The sequence below is a fragment of the Fusarium fujikuroi genome, chromosome FFUJ_chr02 (assembly GCF_900079805.1).
Source record: "Fusarium fujikuroi IMI 58289 draft genome, chromosome FFUJ_chr02".
Classification (NCBI taxonomy): domain Eukaryota; kingdom Fungi; phylum Ascomycota; class Sordariomycetes; order Hypocreales; family Nectriaceae; genus Fusarium; species Fusarium fujikuroi.
The window spans coordinates 3,283,210-3,297,210 of NC_036623.1; the positions used below are offsets into that span (position 1 = coordinate 3,283,210).

Below are 14,001 nucleotides of genomic sequence, written 5' to 3' on the forward strand. Positions count from 1 at the left end.
GTTAAACTACGGAGTTACCCTCGTGCATAATGGTTATGTTGCCTTTCCTCTTTCCTAAGCGGCTCCTCCTCCTCCTCCTCCTCCTCCTCCTCCTCCTCCTCCTCCTGCGGCTGCTCCTCCTGATCTGTATCTCAATGAGTCGATATTCACTCAGATCACCCTTAAGGCCTGATAGTCCGTTATGCTTCTCGGTAAGCTCCTAGGTAGTCGTAGTGAAACCTCGTGGCGGAAGCTCGATTTTGACGTGGTAGAGGGCCGAGTCTTTAGTTATATGATCGGCAGAATACCAGCTCTAGATACTGCGATATTCGGTGCAAGGGATTGAAAGTCGAATGTCTTTCATGCGGCTCCCCCTCCTCTTGCGGCTGCTCCTGCTGTGGAAAGGGCCGCACATACAGCGCTGACGAAAGGAATTGGCCACAGTCGCAGACTGGAATCGCCCCATGTACAATGGTTATACTGAGCGACGATATCGGATTGGTAGTAGGGATGCTTCGCCGGCTAGCCTTTTGCTGAGAGTGCTGTCGATCACTATTCTGCTGCCATAGATCTCTGGAGCGATGTCACCAGCTGGCAGCTGGGGTGGGTCTGGCGCCCTGCGAACGAACTCTCCGATGTCCTTAGTATTGTAAACTCGCTTGATAACGACCAGAAGGTCGTTCCAATGGAAGCTGTACTTGACCCCATCCTCTTCAAGGTTCTCGGTGATGGGGCTGTGCAGTTCGGGGTGCATCGAAGACTTGGGTTCGTCTTCGTTTGCATTCGCGATGGCGTTGATCGTTTGGCTTGCTGGTTCTTTGACCCATTTGAGGAGTTTAGATAACTAGGCAACCTCGTTTTTTGCTTTATTTATCACTTTAATGGCCATAATGGTCAGGACAGAGGGGACCAGAGGAGTTAGTTAGAGTTATACTGGCATGAAAGGCTAATCATCACTGCTCCTGTTGCGCCTGCTCTTGCAGACTTGGGCTTCCCAAATGAAAGTGCGTCGGGAAATCTACGGGTCAGACCCATACGGGTCAGACCCACCTGGTCGTGCGTATATTAGTTTACAATCCTTTATCTGGTGCGAGGCTAGTATAAAATGGCCTCAACCCAACCAATTTAACTTGACCGAAAGAAGGTGCTCTTAAACCCGATTTATTTGCTCACCTTGGTGCGAATTAGGTGATTGTCACAAATTGATTTATCATTGCTGGTAAAAGCGATAATTATAGGTATAAAATAATAAGAATAGATGTAAACTTGATAAGCTGTATCCAAACAGCATTCATTCCCCACCGCCTTGACACAAATCTTTCTAATTCCCACTTCCTCATCACTACACTACTTGGCTTTGTTTTTGTTGGAGGCTTGTCTGGTATTCTTGGTATAAAATGTATGTATATCGCCCGTGTAGGTAGAAAGGGCACTGTAATAAGCTCAGGGGCTTGATAGCCCACCCTCTTACGACTGGAGTATCCCAAGATCCTCTTTGGTAACATTAGTGCATACATCTTTATTAATGATCGATCTGAATGTTTCATTCTCCACTACCAACAATAAATAAACAAAGTAGCAACTGAAAGCCGAACTGTTGTCGACAAGGACCGTGCAATCCCGATGGCTCGACAATACGTCGTCAGCTTCCCCATGCTCTCCACCTGTAAGTTCCAGAATGACCACACCGGTCACACCGGCAACAATTGGTTTTCACCAATCGTCCTATGTTTTGATCCTTCATCTTTGCTTTCTTACCCTTACCCGGCTTTCAATTATTATTTCCGCCATTTCCTCCAGCTGTGCCACATAGCGTCGTTCACCATTACTGGTAGTATATAGTTGTTATATTGCTTCCTTTACCAGTCTTCTCTCCTGATGGTTTCTTTTGCCTAGTGTAACGAGATTATGACACTGTATACCGTGACGGCTTTGAAGTAAATTGGCTTCATGACAGCAAGGGCAATGATGACGACGCTACCGGCTATATAGCGACTTGTTATCCAAGGTCTGCGCCACGACGACTGGAAATACATACGGAATGAGATTATAAATATCTCGATGAAAAGCCAAGACTAAGCATTGTGGCCATCAATTTAAGTCTCCCCTAGTTAGCTAAGCATAACGCCGGCGGCTCCTTCAAGATCGACCTCATCAAGCTTCAGAATACTCTACTAGATCAATAACATAGATTGGGTCACATCAAGTTATATAAGGCGGATACCTTATATTACCTTCAGCTAATAAGACTCTCTTCACACCTGGCAACAAGAAGTCGACAGGTCTCAGGTTGTTAACAAGGCTGAGGGAAGCATGGTCGAAGATTATGGTAAAGAGAATGCTTTACTGTTCTTTTAATCGCAGATACCACTTCACTAAATTTAGATAACTTTAGATTGATTTAGGATAACTTCAGGCCAAATTTAGAAAAGATCTTGATTGATTTGTCCACATATCTGTCTATCAGTCCTTATCCTGTCTATGAGTCGTCGCAAGCACAGTGCTTCGCTCGTTCTCGTCCTTAAATTGGCTTGTTGGCGGAAGGTCAGTACCTCTGTTCGACAGATATCTATCGGCTGTACTCTCTGGTTTTAGAAGAAAAGGATGGGCGTGCTCCAAATTTCAACTGAATCATGTCAGTGACAGCTGCTTTAGTTGGCCTCTGTATAGGAAAGCGTGCAGGAGAACTGTCGTTAGATGGATGCATATCCTGAATTCTCCAGTTGACCGCTTTAAACGCCTGCTGAGAAGGCGATAGATCTGGTCTGCCTTTGAATTTACTGTGCTCTCGAACCTTCAGCCGTGTTGACTGGGTTTGAATATGGAATTCCAAACCCTTCAATAGAGATTGCTACGTCTTTACCAAGAATGACGTCGACCCAGGCCATGTGTTTCTTGCCGGCAGGGTGGCCTGGGTTTGAATATGGAATTCCGAATCCTTCAACAGAGACTGATGCATCTTTGCCAAGAATGACGTCGAACCAGGTCATGTGCTTCTTGTCGGCAGGATATCTCGCCTTTTCTTCTTCACTTGTACCCCGGTAGGTGATATTAATATCATCTCGGGGGAACTTCACGGTGAGTTTCCCAGTGGTGCTGGGAATGAAATCGAGCAAACTAGTCTCCAAGGCGTCTCTGAGGTTCAGTAATAAGCCTCTCATGGTAAATTCTTGCGTTGGGGAGGGTCGAGAAGGTGGGACTTCTCCTCCCCTGCCCTGATACATAACGTCGCGTAGCACCTGTACTCGAGGGAGAATTGAAAACAATGAGCTGGTGATAAGCAGATAATATTTATCTAGATTCGAGATTCAAATTGCAGATATTGAAATAAATGACTGGTAAGGACAGAGAATTCTTGCATTGGGGAGAGCCGAGAAGGCGGTTCTCCAGGTTCTATCGGCTGGATTAAGCTCTCAGCTACAGGCCTCAGAGGCAAATAACACTTCTAGCTTACAACTTAGACATTACACCAAGATGTCTGACCAAGAGAGGGAGCAGAGGTTTGTTCTTGAAGAGTTTGAGGAGGAGAGATGTGTCCGCCAGTAGACGTTAGGGACATTTGCCATCATCGTCCTGGTCAGGTGCAGCTGGTCAAATCAGTGACTGTAGTGCGATAGAATGTGAGAACTGAGATCAGGATTACCCCTAGGTATACTAAGTGATAGTGATTACCTGAGGCAAATCTTAGAGATAGGGTAAAACGTGCAAAAGTGAAGAGGACTGCGACCGCATCTAGGCGCTCTGGGCGATGGTGATTGCCTACGGCAGATCTTACTGGGGGAAAGAAAAGCGTGAATGAACCTGGAAGACGCCCTCCGCTAGACGAGCACTTAAAAGGACGGGATCCGCAAACTGGAAGCAGAGTGGGTGGGGTACGTACCCAGGCGGGGGCGCTAGGACGATTACTTCACAAAGCAAAATTACGTGCTCTTGTCAGAGAGGCATGGGTTTAATTCTCCACCATACATCAGGCTTAACATATAAGATTACCTATCTCAATATCCGAGATAGCTTGAACAGCACCACAACATCGCGATCATCAGGGCTCACTGCACAACCAGGGCGGCCAATTTCAAGTATGTGGTTCCAAATTAACTACAGAATGAATAATGATACTAACACATGAAGGTCTCTCCAAATATCCACCTCAAAAAGTTCGCCGATCACCATTGTTAGAACTCAAGAATCCGTTGAAGAAGTGGTCTGTAAGGACTGCCGGGGCCTTTCAGGGCCAGAAGAATGACATTACTCCTATAAAGGGCAGGCCGTCATCATCAACATGAAACCTCGACGTTATCAATTCCCCGAACTCAAGAATCCCTTGAAGAAGTAGTCCGTAAGGACTGTCGATGGTTTCCAGGGGACGAGGATGGTATCAATATTTCCAAACCACACAGGCTTTCTGGGATCCTGGGAATGAGAATCGGGCAGTTGTGGCCACCAGTCGAGCGCCGACTGCTCGTTGAGTTCGACGCTGAAGATTGGCTGGTGATTGCATTTCTGTATTTTTCAACACGATGGCGACGGCGGACCGGTCACTTTATCAGGTACTTGGCCGTATAAAAATGTTGACAGACTGGCTGACGGACTCAGTACATGAACGACGAATGAATTTGAGACAATTTCACCATCAACCGTTGCCGTGATTCGAAATTCAGCCAGGAACGAGAATTACTTGAGACTAATCTCCTTGGTCCAGTTAATGATTTCGATAATGATAAGGTATACCGTCCAAACTTCACATTACTACCAGAGCGACGATCCCGCATAGCGGCTTTGCGAAGCTTTTCAAGCCAGATGCTATTTTATGGATAAAGGACCCTATATCTCTGCCAGAGAGCTGATAACGCGCGATCAATTGTTCGTTGTTGATCAACAAGCGAGCGCATGGCAACTTACAAAAGTTATACCTATACGTCCGACAGGGAGGGCGACTTTTATACCATAGATAAGGCCTTGGCCGAGGACAAAGATAAGGAGCCAGAGACCTTTGTCGACTACGAGAGGAAGACGAATAAGATCCGAGGGAGCGTCCCCGACGTGCATACCGGGAAGGCTAAGTGCAAGAACAAGGCGAAGAAGTCGACCGAGGATGACGGGGGACTCGAGTCGGCGATAAACAAGTCATTACGAAGGAGCCTGAGACCAAAGATGGGTCATTCGGGGTCACAAAGTTTCCCAATTCCGCCAGATGATTGACCTTATGGGCAGGACCATGAGCCACCAGAGCATTATTATAAATACTATTAATAGAGATATTTCAAGCGTAATGATACTACAGTGATAGTCACATTGCTTGAGGCGCCGCTGAGTCTCTAGTGCTCACGTTCAATGTCGTCAGTCACGCTAATCGCCAAGGAAAACATTATTAATGATGCCGTCCGAGGCAAATGCATCCCCGTAAGGGCCGTACTAGCAACGAATGTAAGACTCAGATCTGCTAGTTTATATGCGTTATTTTATATCAATAGAAAGAAGCAGAGGTACAGATAGAGGATGAGGATATGCCACAGTCTGGCCTGCATTTCAGTTGATTTTGTACAGGGAAGCACGCTGAGGAACTGCCATATTGGCCTGGGAAAAGAAAGTATGCTGGATATCTGTTTTAGATGCTGTGACTACCAGCAACCCGTTCCAAAGCAGGTTTAACTGTAAGCTTGAAGACACATTAAATTGGCTAATTTGGAATGGCCGGCGCTTATTGCTCGCTTTTGATAAACATAGGTATACATGTTATAGCAGTTTATACTGTCACCCCTATATTTGAATTGATCTCTGCCTCTCCCGCAACTGACGGAGTGGGCAAGTCATGCGTGTTACCGTGCTCCTTCGGGAGATGGTTCGATCCCTCATGAGGGGGATAACATGAGATTTCACCATTCTGGCTCCTATCACCTCATCTCTCCGTTGAGTGGGTGAGAAGGAAGTTGTATTTTTTGTTAAAAAGAAGACACAGCAGTGCAATATTGCAAATCAGAATGCCACCATGGTGAAAGACCCTCGAGGAATAGCAGAAATTATGTCACAACACATTGTCAGCAAATGTTCATTTCATGCATTGACAAATTACATATCGCTTGCCTCAATATCTGCGTTGAAGAACACTTAAGCCATTTTACTCAGGAGTTCCGCAGACGTATTTCAGCTTTAAGACGCTTGAAGATTGAGTTGTTGTGTGTTAAGTTGGTATGGATATACTTGCCCTCCGCGATGCGATGAGGCACGTCATGGACCATCCTGTGGCTGACGTAAGCGCTGATGGGAGAGCGAGCCAATCAAGGTACCCCGCCTTCAACTACCTTACATTCTCACCCCACAACATGGCATTCTTCAACACCTGCCACACTTCACATTCCCATTAAAGCCAACAACAAATACCTCCACCGCCTATCGCGCTCTCATAAACAAAGCCTAAAAGGCAAACCTCCCATAAATTTCCGGGACAGCATCGCCATCTAAACTCAAGGTTAAAGGCGTCAGAGAGAAGAAAATATCAGGCCTTCAGATAAGGTATCAAAAGAAACTCGGCAAAGGTATACTAAACTTACCTAAAGATTATCCTAACTAACATACATTTTCTCGTTAGAATCGAGGCGCTAGGCTTTTTTACCTCTGTTAGTTCCCAACTTTCGAATCCTTCCTGTCCACAGTCTGATACTACAAAGGTTTTATCCTGCGCTCAGGATTGTATCCTTGTTCTGCGCGATCGTGGAAACAAACCTCAAACTATATCGGAGTATCAAGTTTTTCATTCTGAGGTCACATTCGGCAAAAGAAACCATCAGGAGAAAAGACTGCAAGAGTGCGATTGTGGTCCTCCCGACATGGTGAGAACCAGGGCTCTGTAGCCGGTGTGACCGATATGGTCAGTCTTGGGCCTGCAGCTGGAGAGCCCCCAAACCCTCAAACTTCACCGGCCCCTTCCTCATCATGGTCCCAATTCAGGCCAATTCACAACCACTTTACAAGATGCAGCCTACAGGCTTGTGCACCAACGAGAACACTCGTCGGTTAGGCCGCCTCAACTATACACCGACGAGGCTGCAATGCCTCAATCTGCGCGACATGCCCCCTACCTCATGAACCCGCCGCCTGAATCTTTCAGGTCATCAACCAAGTACGACCATCATCAAGTTCCGCGCCATACCCCCACCACACCTTAGAAATGTCTCCATCAGGTCTTCTGTCGAAGCCAGAGTTCTTTAGGTATTTGCATCTCGCCTCTTCCTCTGTGGTTGCCCCGGCATCGCACAACAGCGGAGAGGAGGAGCACATCAAGGTGATTGTTCTGAGATATGTGCTACTGTAAAAGATTGCTAACTAAACATTCAGTGGACACCAGCGCCAGCGCCAGCGGCAACGTCAGCACCAGCACCAGCACCGAAAATTTAAACGCCGGAAGAAAACCAATGCCAACACACTCCAGTCTCAACATGCCATCAGCAAGTCCTCACTGGACGTGTATAGAACCCGCAATATCCAGCTTATGGTCAAGCTTGCGCTCTTCCCGACAGTATTGGAACAGACCGCGTCAAGTTCCCTAGAAAGCCAGTACCAACACACTCCAGTCTCGACATGCCATCAGCAAGTCCTCGTGCCATCGTTAACCAGGATATCGATCTTACTTGGTTGTAACAACATCACAAGGGCAGGTACTGAGTCCGACGGCGAGAGGGGCTTTGATGGAATCCCTTTGCATGATCGCGGAAACAAACTTCAGACTGTATCAGAGGATCAAGTTGTTCATTCTGAGGTAACATTACCCCCAATCACGGAACAACGGAGCAACGGAAAGGCGGGGGGAGAGAGTACATCTCACCTCCATTTCACGGCCCCAAGTCTGGTCAATGGGTCGCCCGAACTACATCAACAGCCTCGCCATCAACAAAGCTGCTATCCCTCAACTTCCACAACATATCCCCCCACCTCAAGAACCCGCACCTCAGGGACCACACCACCGGCACCGGCACCTCAACAACCTACACGGTATATTCCCGCACCGAAAGAACCGCACCGCACCACCATGACTATAGGGTTCGGAGGAGCATTCTGCGAAGAACTTGCACCTCAATAACCTGCACGACACATTCCCGCACCTTAAGAACCCACATCACCAGTATCTACACGATATATTCCCGCGCTGGAAGAACCGCACCGCACCACCGTGGCCATAAGGTTTGGAGGAGCATTTTGTGGAGACTCCGATCCTTTAATAAGGATCACATAGCGGCATTTCAAGGACTAGGGCAGCAAGGAGAGGAGAATGAAATAAAGGTATGTCGACAGCTAAGCCGCCTGCTGTCAAACCCTTCGCACCTATACGATCTACACTTACGCTATCCTCCATCGGTAAGGGTTCTTATCTGCCAGCACCTACCTAAGGGGGCAATAGGCCAGTACTGAACCTGTTTGTCACTTCTTTTGAACCATCAACCACTTCAGTTAAGCAGGCACAGAGCAGTCTATTCAGTCAGGTTTCTGCCTCTAGTGAGAAAGAGACTCTTGGGCAATTGTGTTAAGAAAGAAATGGCCTTTGCCTGCTGCAGATTGTGCAACCTTGTCACCGTCCTCCTTCTATTTCCCTTTTATCACACCACTTGAAGTTCTTCGTGCACTCACATCTCCCTCCTCCTCTGTGATTGCCCCGACAACTCCCGTGTGATGTCAGCACTCCCGGCTTTATTGTCAACCTCAACAACAAAGGCATACGGCTGTCTTTCCTCCGCGATAACTCCCGTGTGATCTCATCATCTCCCGGCTTTATTGTCAACCTCAACAACAAAGGCATACGGCTGTCTTTCCTCCGCGACAACTCCCGTGTAATCTCATTATCTCACGAATTTGTTGTCAACCTCAACAACAAAGGCATACGACTGTCTTTCCTCCGCCACCGGATGGTGAGACCTTCGGCTGGTACAGCGCAGATCTCACCATGACAGAGTCGGCCGCCAAGGTTCTTCGGGTACACACATGTCGCCCATTCCCCTTCATGGCAGCCCAGCATTGGAACGAATAAAGGTGACTGCCCTGAATCCTTTGCTATAATAAAAGTTGCTGACTGAATATACAGGAGACCTCGGTAGCAGTACCATGGCTTGACGCAAACTAAAAGCAAGATCTCAAATAGGAACAAATAAAATGCTCCCAGTAACACTCTTATCGACTCGACGATCAAGACAAACTTGGAATACAACACAAATGCTGGCTGGAACCAGGCGATCACATCCAACAAATATCGAGGCTCGACTGTTTGTTTCGATTTAGTTTGGTCGGAATGGTTTGGTGAGTTTGGAAGTGAGCCGCCTCAACCACCGTTATAAAACATTTGGGTAATGTAGTATAACTTTAACCTAAGTTTAGGATACGTTTTAATGACTTTATTCTAACATCCCTATCAGGGTTTGATGTCTTCTTATTCCCGTGGCCTAACTTAGGCAGGGTTCAGGAGTATGCCTCGACACCAGTGCAGATACCGGATAGATCATCATCAAGGAGCAGCACCTTGAAGAAGCGCTTGTCTTTAGGCACAGAGAAACATATAACCTCGACTTAATATCGACATAGTACAGATACAGACTAAATCCATATCGTCAAGCAGGCCATCACTACTGGGTTGGCTAATGCACTTCATACCAGCACCAGAACTGCAAACAGAGCCAATCCTCAATAAAAGTCTAAGGAAAACAGAGGGAAAACAGAAGAGGCGTAAGGAACGTGACGCTAAAGCTAAATCTGATAATGAGGAGGATGGTATTCTTGCCGATTACATCGCCAGCCTCAAGGAAAACACCGAAGTATCGAAATCTCTCAAGGGCAAGCGTGTTGAGCATGGGCCCGTTCTAAGGTTATCTGCATCGGGACCAGCCCGCACGGCAAAGGCATCCTCCCGTCGTTCGCGTCGGACCTCGACTACTCGCGCGTGTTGTGCTAGGGGTGATGCTGTCCGTCCAGGCCACGTCGCGGGCGATGGTGGAGTGCCCTGTCAAGATGGACCAGAAATCCTCATCGAAGAGGCCTCAAAACGACAACATATTTCCCATCAGATCTGAGTACATATCGATATTCGAGGCGATGTTGAGGAACACTTCGATCTGCTCGGCAACGGGTGGCTTGTTTGTAAATACATGCCCAGTAATGGCAGACAATGACCTCGATACCTGGCCATGTCGCTTTTCTCGGAGAGGTCAGCCAACGTAACTCAGATCTCACAAAAACCGCTACAAGGTTGAGATAGTCTCCATAGAGGCATCCCCCGATATGGTCAGCGATTCCATCAAGTCATCGAATCGGATGCCAGATAGCGACAGCTTAATAAGGTGCAAGAACCCTATGCTCGTGGGAAGAAGGTGGGCGAGGAGGAACAAGGGGAAAGACTCGGTCGATATCTCATTCGCCGCCTCCCTCCCCATCGCATCTCGCTGACTCTTGTTTCCCTCTTCTACACACCTACTCACTACATCTCGCACTTCTTTCTCAACTGCCAATAGCTTAGCTTTTAAAGCCAACTCTACTTTCACTACGTCGAAATAAACGCCAAGCTTTAAGCAAAAATTTACAGGTCAATCTCAAGCCGCGGCTGTTTTATGAATTTCATTAATAATGGTAAGTCTGGAAGCAGCAGTCCACCAAGCCCGGATACTGGGTCTCAATCTTCCATCCAGACTATTACGCCCAAGGTTGAGACTCATCAGGATAAGACTGATATTCAGAATACTTTATTCTTTCACGCCCAAGCCCAAGCGAGGCCCCCTACAGAGTCGATCTCGTATGAGCCTGTCGCCAGGTATAATGGTTCAACTACCTGCAGGAGGTTATCTCTAAGTACGTCGCTACCTGATGCATTGGATGAACCAGCGGCACTCGACGATACCCGCAGAAAGGATCGGGTCTCTGCCAAACATTTGAGATTCACTGCAATTTTACCATCACCTTCGGCAGGTATTCAAAGCAGTCAACTGGAGAATTTGGGACATGCGTCTATCTGAAGACAGTTCTGCCCCGCGTTTTCTTGTCAAGAGCCCAATTGAAGCGGCCGTCCCCTATATGTACAAAGACCTTCAACGGCCGAGCCCGCGCTATTATGTTTGGCGAAGCAGCCACACTGTTCTTTTGTTTAGATGGTACTTAATTCTTTGTTTGCATTTTTTCTAGATTTACAGGTTTCTCGAGAATCTACACTGTTATATACTTGGATAAAACAGTGCAATTTTCAAGATGAATTCTACTGGCACAACACATATCTCTATTTGGCAATTCCAGTCGTTATAGCCGTGGCAATTGAAATCTGTCTGCTTCAAACCTGCGGTGTACAGTTTTGTAATTTCGTTCCGTAAGCATTTCCAGTCGTTATGGCCGTGGCAATTGAAACCTGTCTGCTTCAAAACTGCGGTGTACAGTTTTGTAATTTCGTTCCGTAAGCATTTCCAGTCGTTATGGCCGTGGCGATTGAAGCTTGTCTGCTTCAAAACTGCGGTGTACAGTTTTGTAATTTCGTTCCGTAAGCATTTCCAGTCGTCGTCAAGCTACCTAGCCAAGAAGCTGCGGATATGCGATGTGGTGCGGTCACTTGGCTAGTAGGAGCTTGGCGCAGATTAGAGGACTGTTGACCAAGCAGGGAAAATGAACCATGCAATTCTCTGTCTCAGTATTGACGCTATACCCAACTAGTATAATGTCTTTGATGTCAATACCACGGTCGATAAGATTTGTCGTGATCGTGTTAGTGATGTCTTCAATCGTAGATTTTGTTGGTCTGTGGTGCTGTGTGATCATGCGCTTATATGCATTTGACAAAGGGGAGGATTGTGACACAAAGGGCGGCGGTGGCTGAGGCGAGATGAGACCTTCCAGTGCTAGGCGGGCCTGTAAGAAGTGTGATTTCGTCATTTCTTGTAATTATGGCGTCGCTGATGGTATGTATGGACGTTATAGCTTTTGCGGGATTACTGGTGAATGGTGATAGATACATACCTGAGGTGAAGTACAGGTTCTAGTATCGATAGGAAGATTCAATCCTGGGTAATGATGCACTAGCGGTTCAGGAATACTCCTGGTCCTTGCCGGGGTTGATGTGCGAGGGTGTGATCCCCATCACCGCGGTGAGATTCTCCTTCTTTTAGTTGTTATTGACCCAGACCTAATAGGGCGGCCCGGAGATCTTCACCTCCGCGACTTGCCCCTTGAGCTGCAACCTCTCCGTCATCTCCATCTCCATCTTAACCCACGCTTCGTAACAGGAACGATGTCCTTCTCAACGATGGCGACGCCATTGATCTCCACGCTGTGGCCCGCAGCACAGCCTTGCAATTCTTCCTGCTCAGCATGACGATGTATTTACATTTGCCCTTCAGTTTGGCTCCCACCTCCTCTAACGGAGTCCCATTCGAGTGTTCCTGATCTTCTCGGTCACTGCCGATGCCTTGTACATGCAGTTATTCTCGTCGCAGCCTATCACGCACGCGGAGATTGAGTGGTGTCCCCGTAGATGTTGTGGTAACCGTACCCCTGATCGTAAGCCTGAGGTAGCACCTGGCACTGTAGGTTCAAGTCTTGGCGCACGTCTTCGGGCTGAGTATACGGTGGCTGCCCACTGTGGCTCTGAATGCGCTGGCAGTAAGGACGTTGTAGCCCGATGAGACGTCAGATCTCCCCGGCTTGTTGAAATTCTTCACCCCCTCGATGACTTCATCCAGCACCAGGCTTAACAACGCCTACACCCGTCCTTAACGCACATGTACTCGCTCCCGTCCCTGATGTAGATGCGACTGTTATACGCCAAAATGTCATTTACTACTACTTCGTCAGAAAGCTCAGACTTCAGGAACCCGAATCTCTCGGATATCCCCTGCAAGGTCGGGGATGAGATGACCCTGTCGATGGAGGTCCCCAGATTCGACATGATGGAGCCTTGCAAGGAATTCTCGTTGATGACGATGACGCCTTGTGGCGCCCGGTGACTGGTTGAGGATGAGGGTGTCATCAAATAAGCTCTCGTCGGAACCGGAGACCGTCCTCATATGCAACATGGTGTTCGCTGAGATCCTCACGGAGGTCGTGATGCAGTTCGTCATGACGCCCAAATTCCCCGCGATCGCGTCCCACATGGTGCTCCTCGACGTTCCCGCCAGCGCTTCCAGCCTTTCACAGATCTTCATAGGCCTGATCACAAAAGCGTAGAGGTCCGCATCCTTGGCGTTGTAAATCAGTATCTCCATCACGCCATAGTCATCGCTCTTGTCGATCATCATATTCTCCATATCGCATTTCCCTTTACATCGAAGCCAAATCTATTATGGATCTTGACAAAGTCGGGGGGGGGGGATCTTGAAGATCCTACAGGCAGTCCTGCGGGTATCTATGTGATTGAAAGACTCGTGGAGGTCGGCTCTGGTGGTGCACGTCTTGAGGTCTGCCACCGAGGAGGTATATGAGTACCCTATCGAGTTTCACATGAGGTTCCTGGTGCCGGGTTGCGTTGTTGACCGAGAAGCTCTACGCGTCGACAATGTTGGGGTTCTCCATGAGAGGCATGCGACCCGAGGTAGATGTAGTGGACGACACTCTGGTACGACAACTTATATGCATAAGTCGAGAACTTGAAGTGGTCAAAGATCTAAGTGCAATAGATGTTATTGCTGGTGGGCGCAGCGACAACAGGAATCCGTCCCTGCGGCTACTGCGGCTATAGGAAGCGCCACACATACGGCGCTGACGAAAGTACCTGATGGCTGCAGTTGTAGACTGGTTATGTTGCGGTTTTGCCACCCACAGGGTTCCCACTATGGTTTCATTCGCCTAGAGCAATCCTTGTCTCACGACTGGAAAGCGTGCTCAGCGGCGAGACCGGCGCCAGAATGGCCAGCGTTGGCGTCAGGATGAACATTTTAGGTGATGTTTGATACTTTAGACTTGGTGATAGGAGCAGCCAAGTCGGTCAAGGTGTCGATGTGGTACGACAAGGCCATTGCCGACTTGATGTTTATGGGTAGTAAATTCTGTGCTAGTTGCGATCGTACTCTCAAA

General features: G+C 47.9%; 3 protein-coding genes; 1 reads left to right on the forward strand and 2 right to left on the reverse strand.

The window, feature by feature from the left end:
* Nucleotides 1-454: 454 nt before the first annotated feature.
* Nucleotides 455-3,140, reverse strand: FFUJ_04302 (uncharacterized protein; the record flags this gene model as incomplete). XM_023572429.1 has 2 exons in its annotated part: nt 455-789; nt 2,774-3,140. 2 exons carry the CDS (start codon nt 3,138-3,140, stop codon nt 455-457), a joined length of 702 nt encoding a protein of 233 aa, XP_023426554.1.
* A 1,726-nt stretch (nt 3,141-4,866) lies between these two features.
* Nucleotides 4,867-5,178, forward strand: FFUJ_04301 (uncharacterized protein; the record flags this gene model as incomplete). Its single annotated transcript, XM_023572431.1, has 1 exon — nt 4,867-5,178. One exon carries the CDS (start codon nt 4,867-4,869, stop codon nt 5,176-5,178), a length of 312 nt encoding a protein of 103 aa, XP_023426555.1.
* A 7,610-nt stretch (nt 5,179-12,788) lies between these two features.
* On the reverse strand, nt 12,789-13,235 carry FFUJ_04300 (uncharacterized protein; the record flags this gene model as incomplete). Its single annotated transcript, XM_023572432.1, has 1 exon — nt 12,789-13,235. One exon carries the CDS (start codon nt 13,233-13,235, stop codon nt 12,789-12,791), a length of 447 nt encoding a protein of 148 aa, XP_023426556.1.
* Between the last annotated feature and the right edge of the window lie 766 nt (nt 13,236-14,001).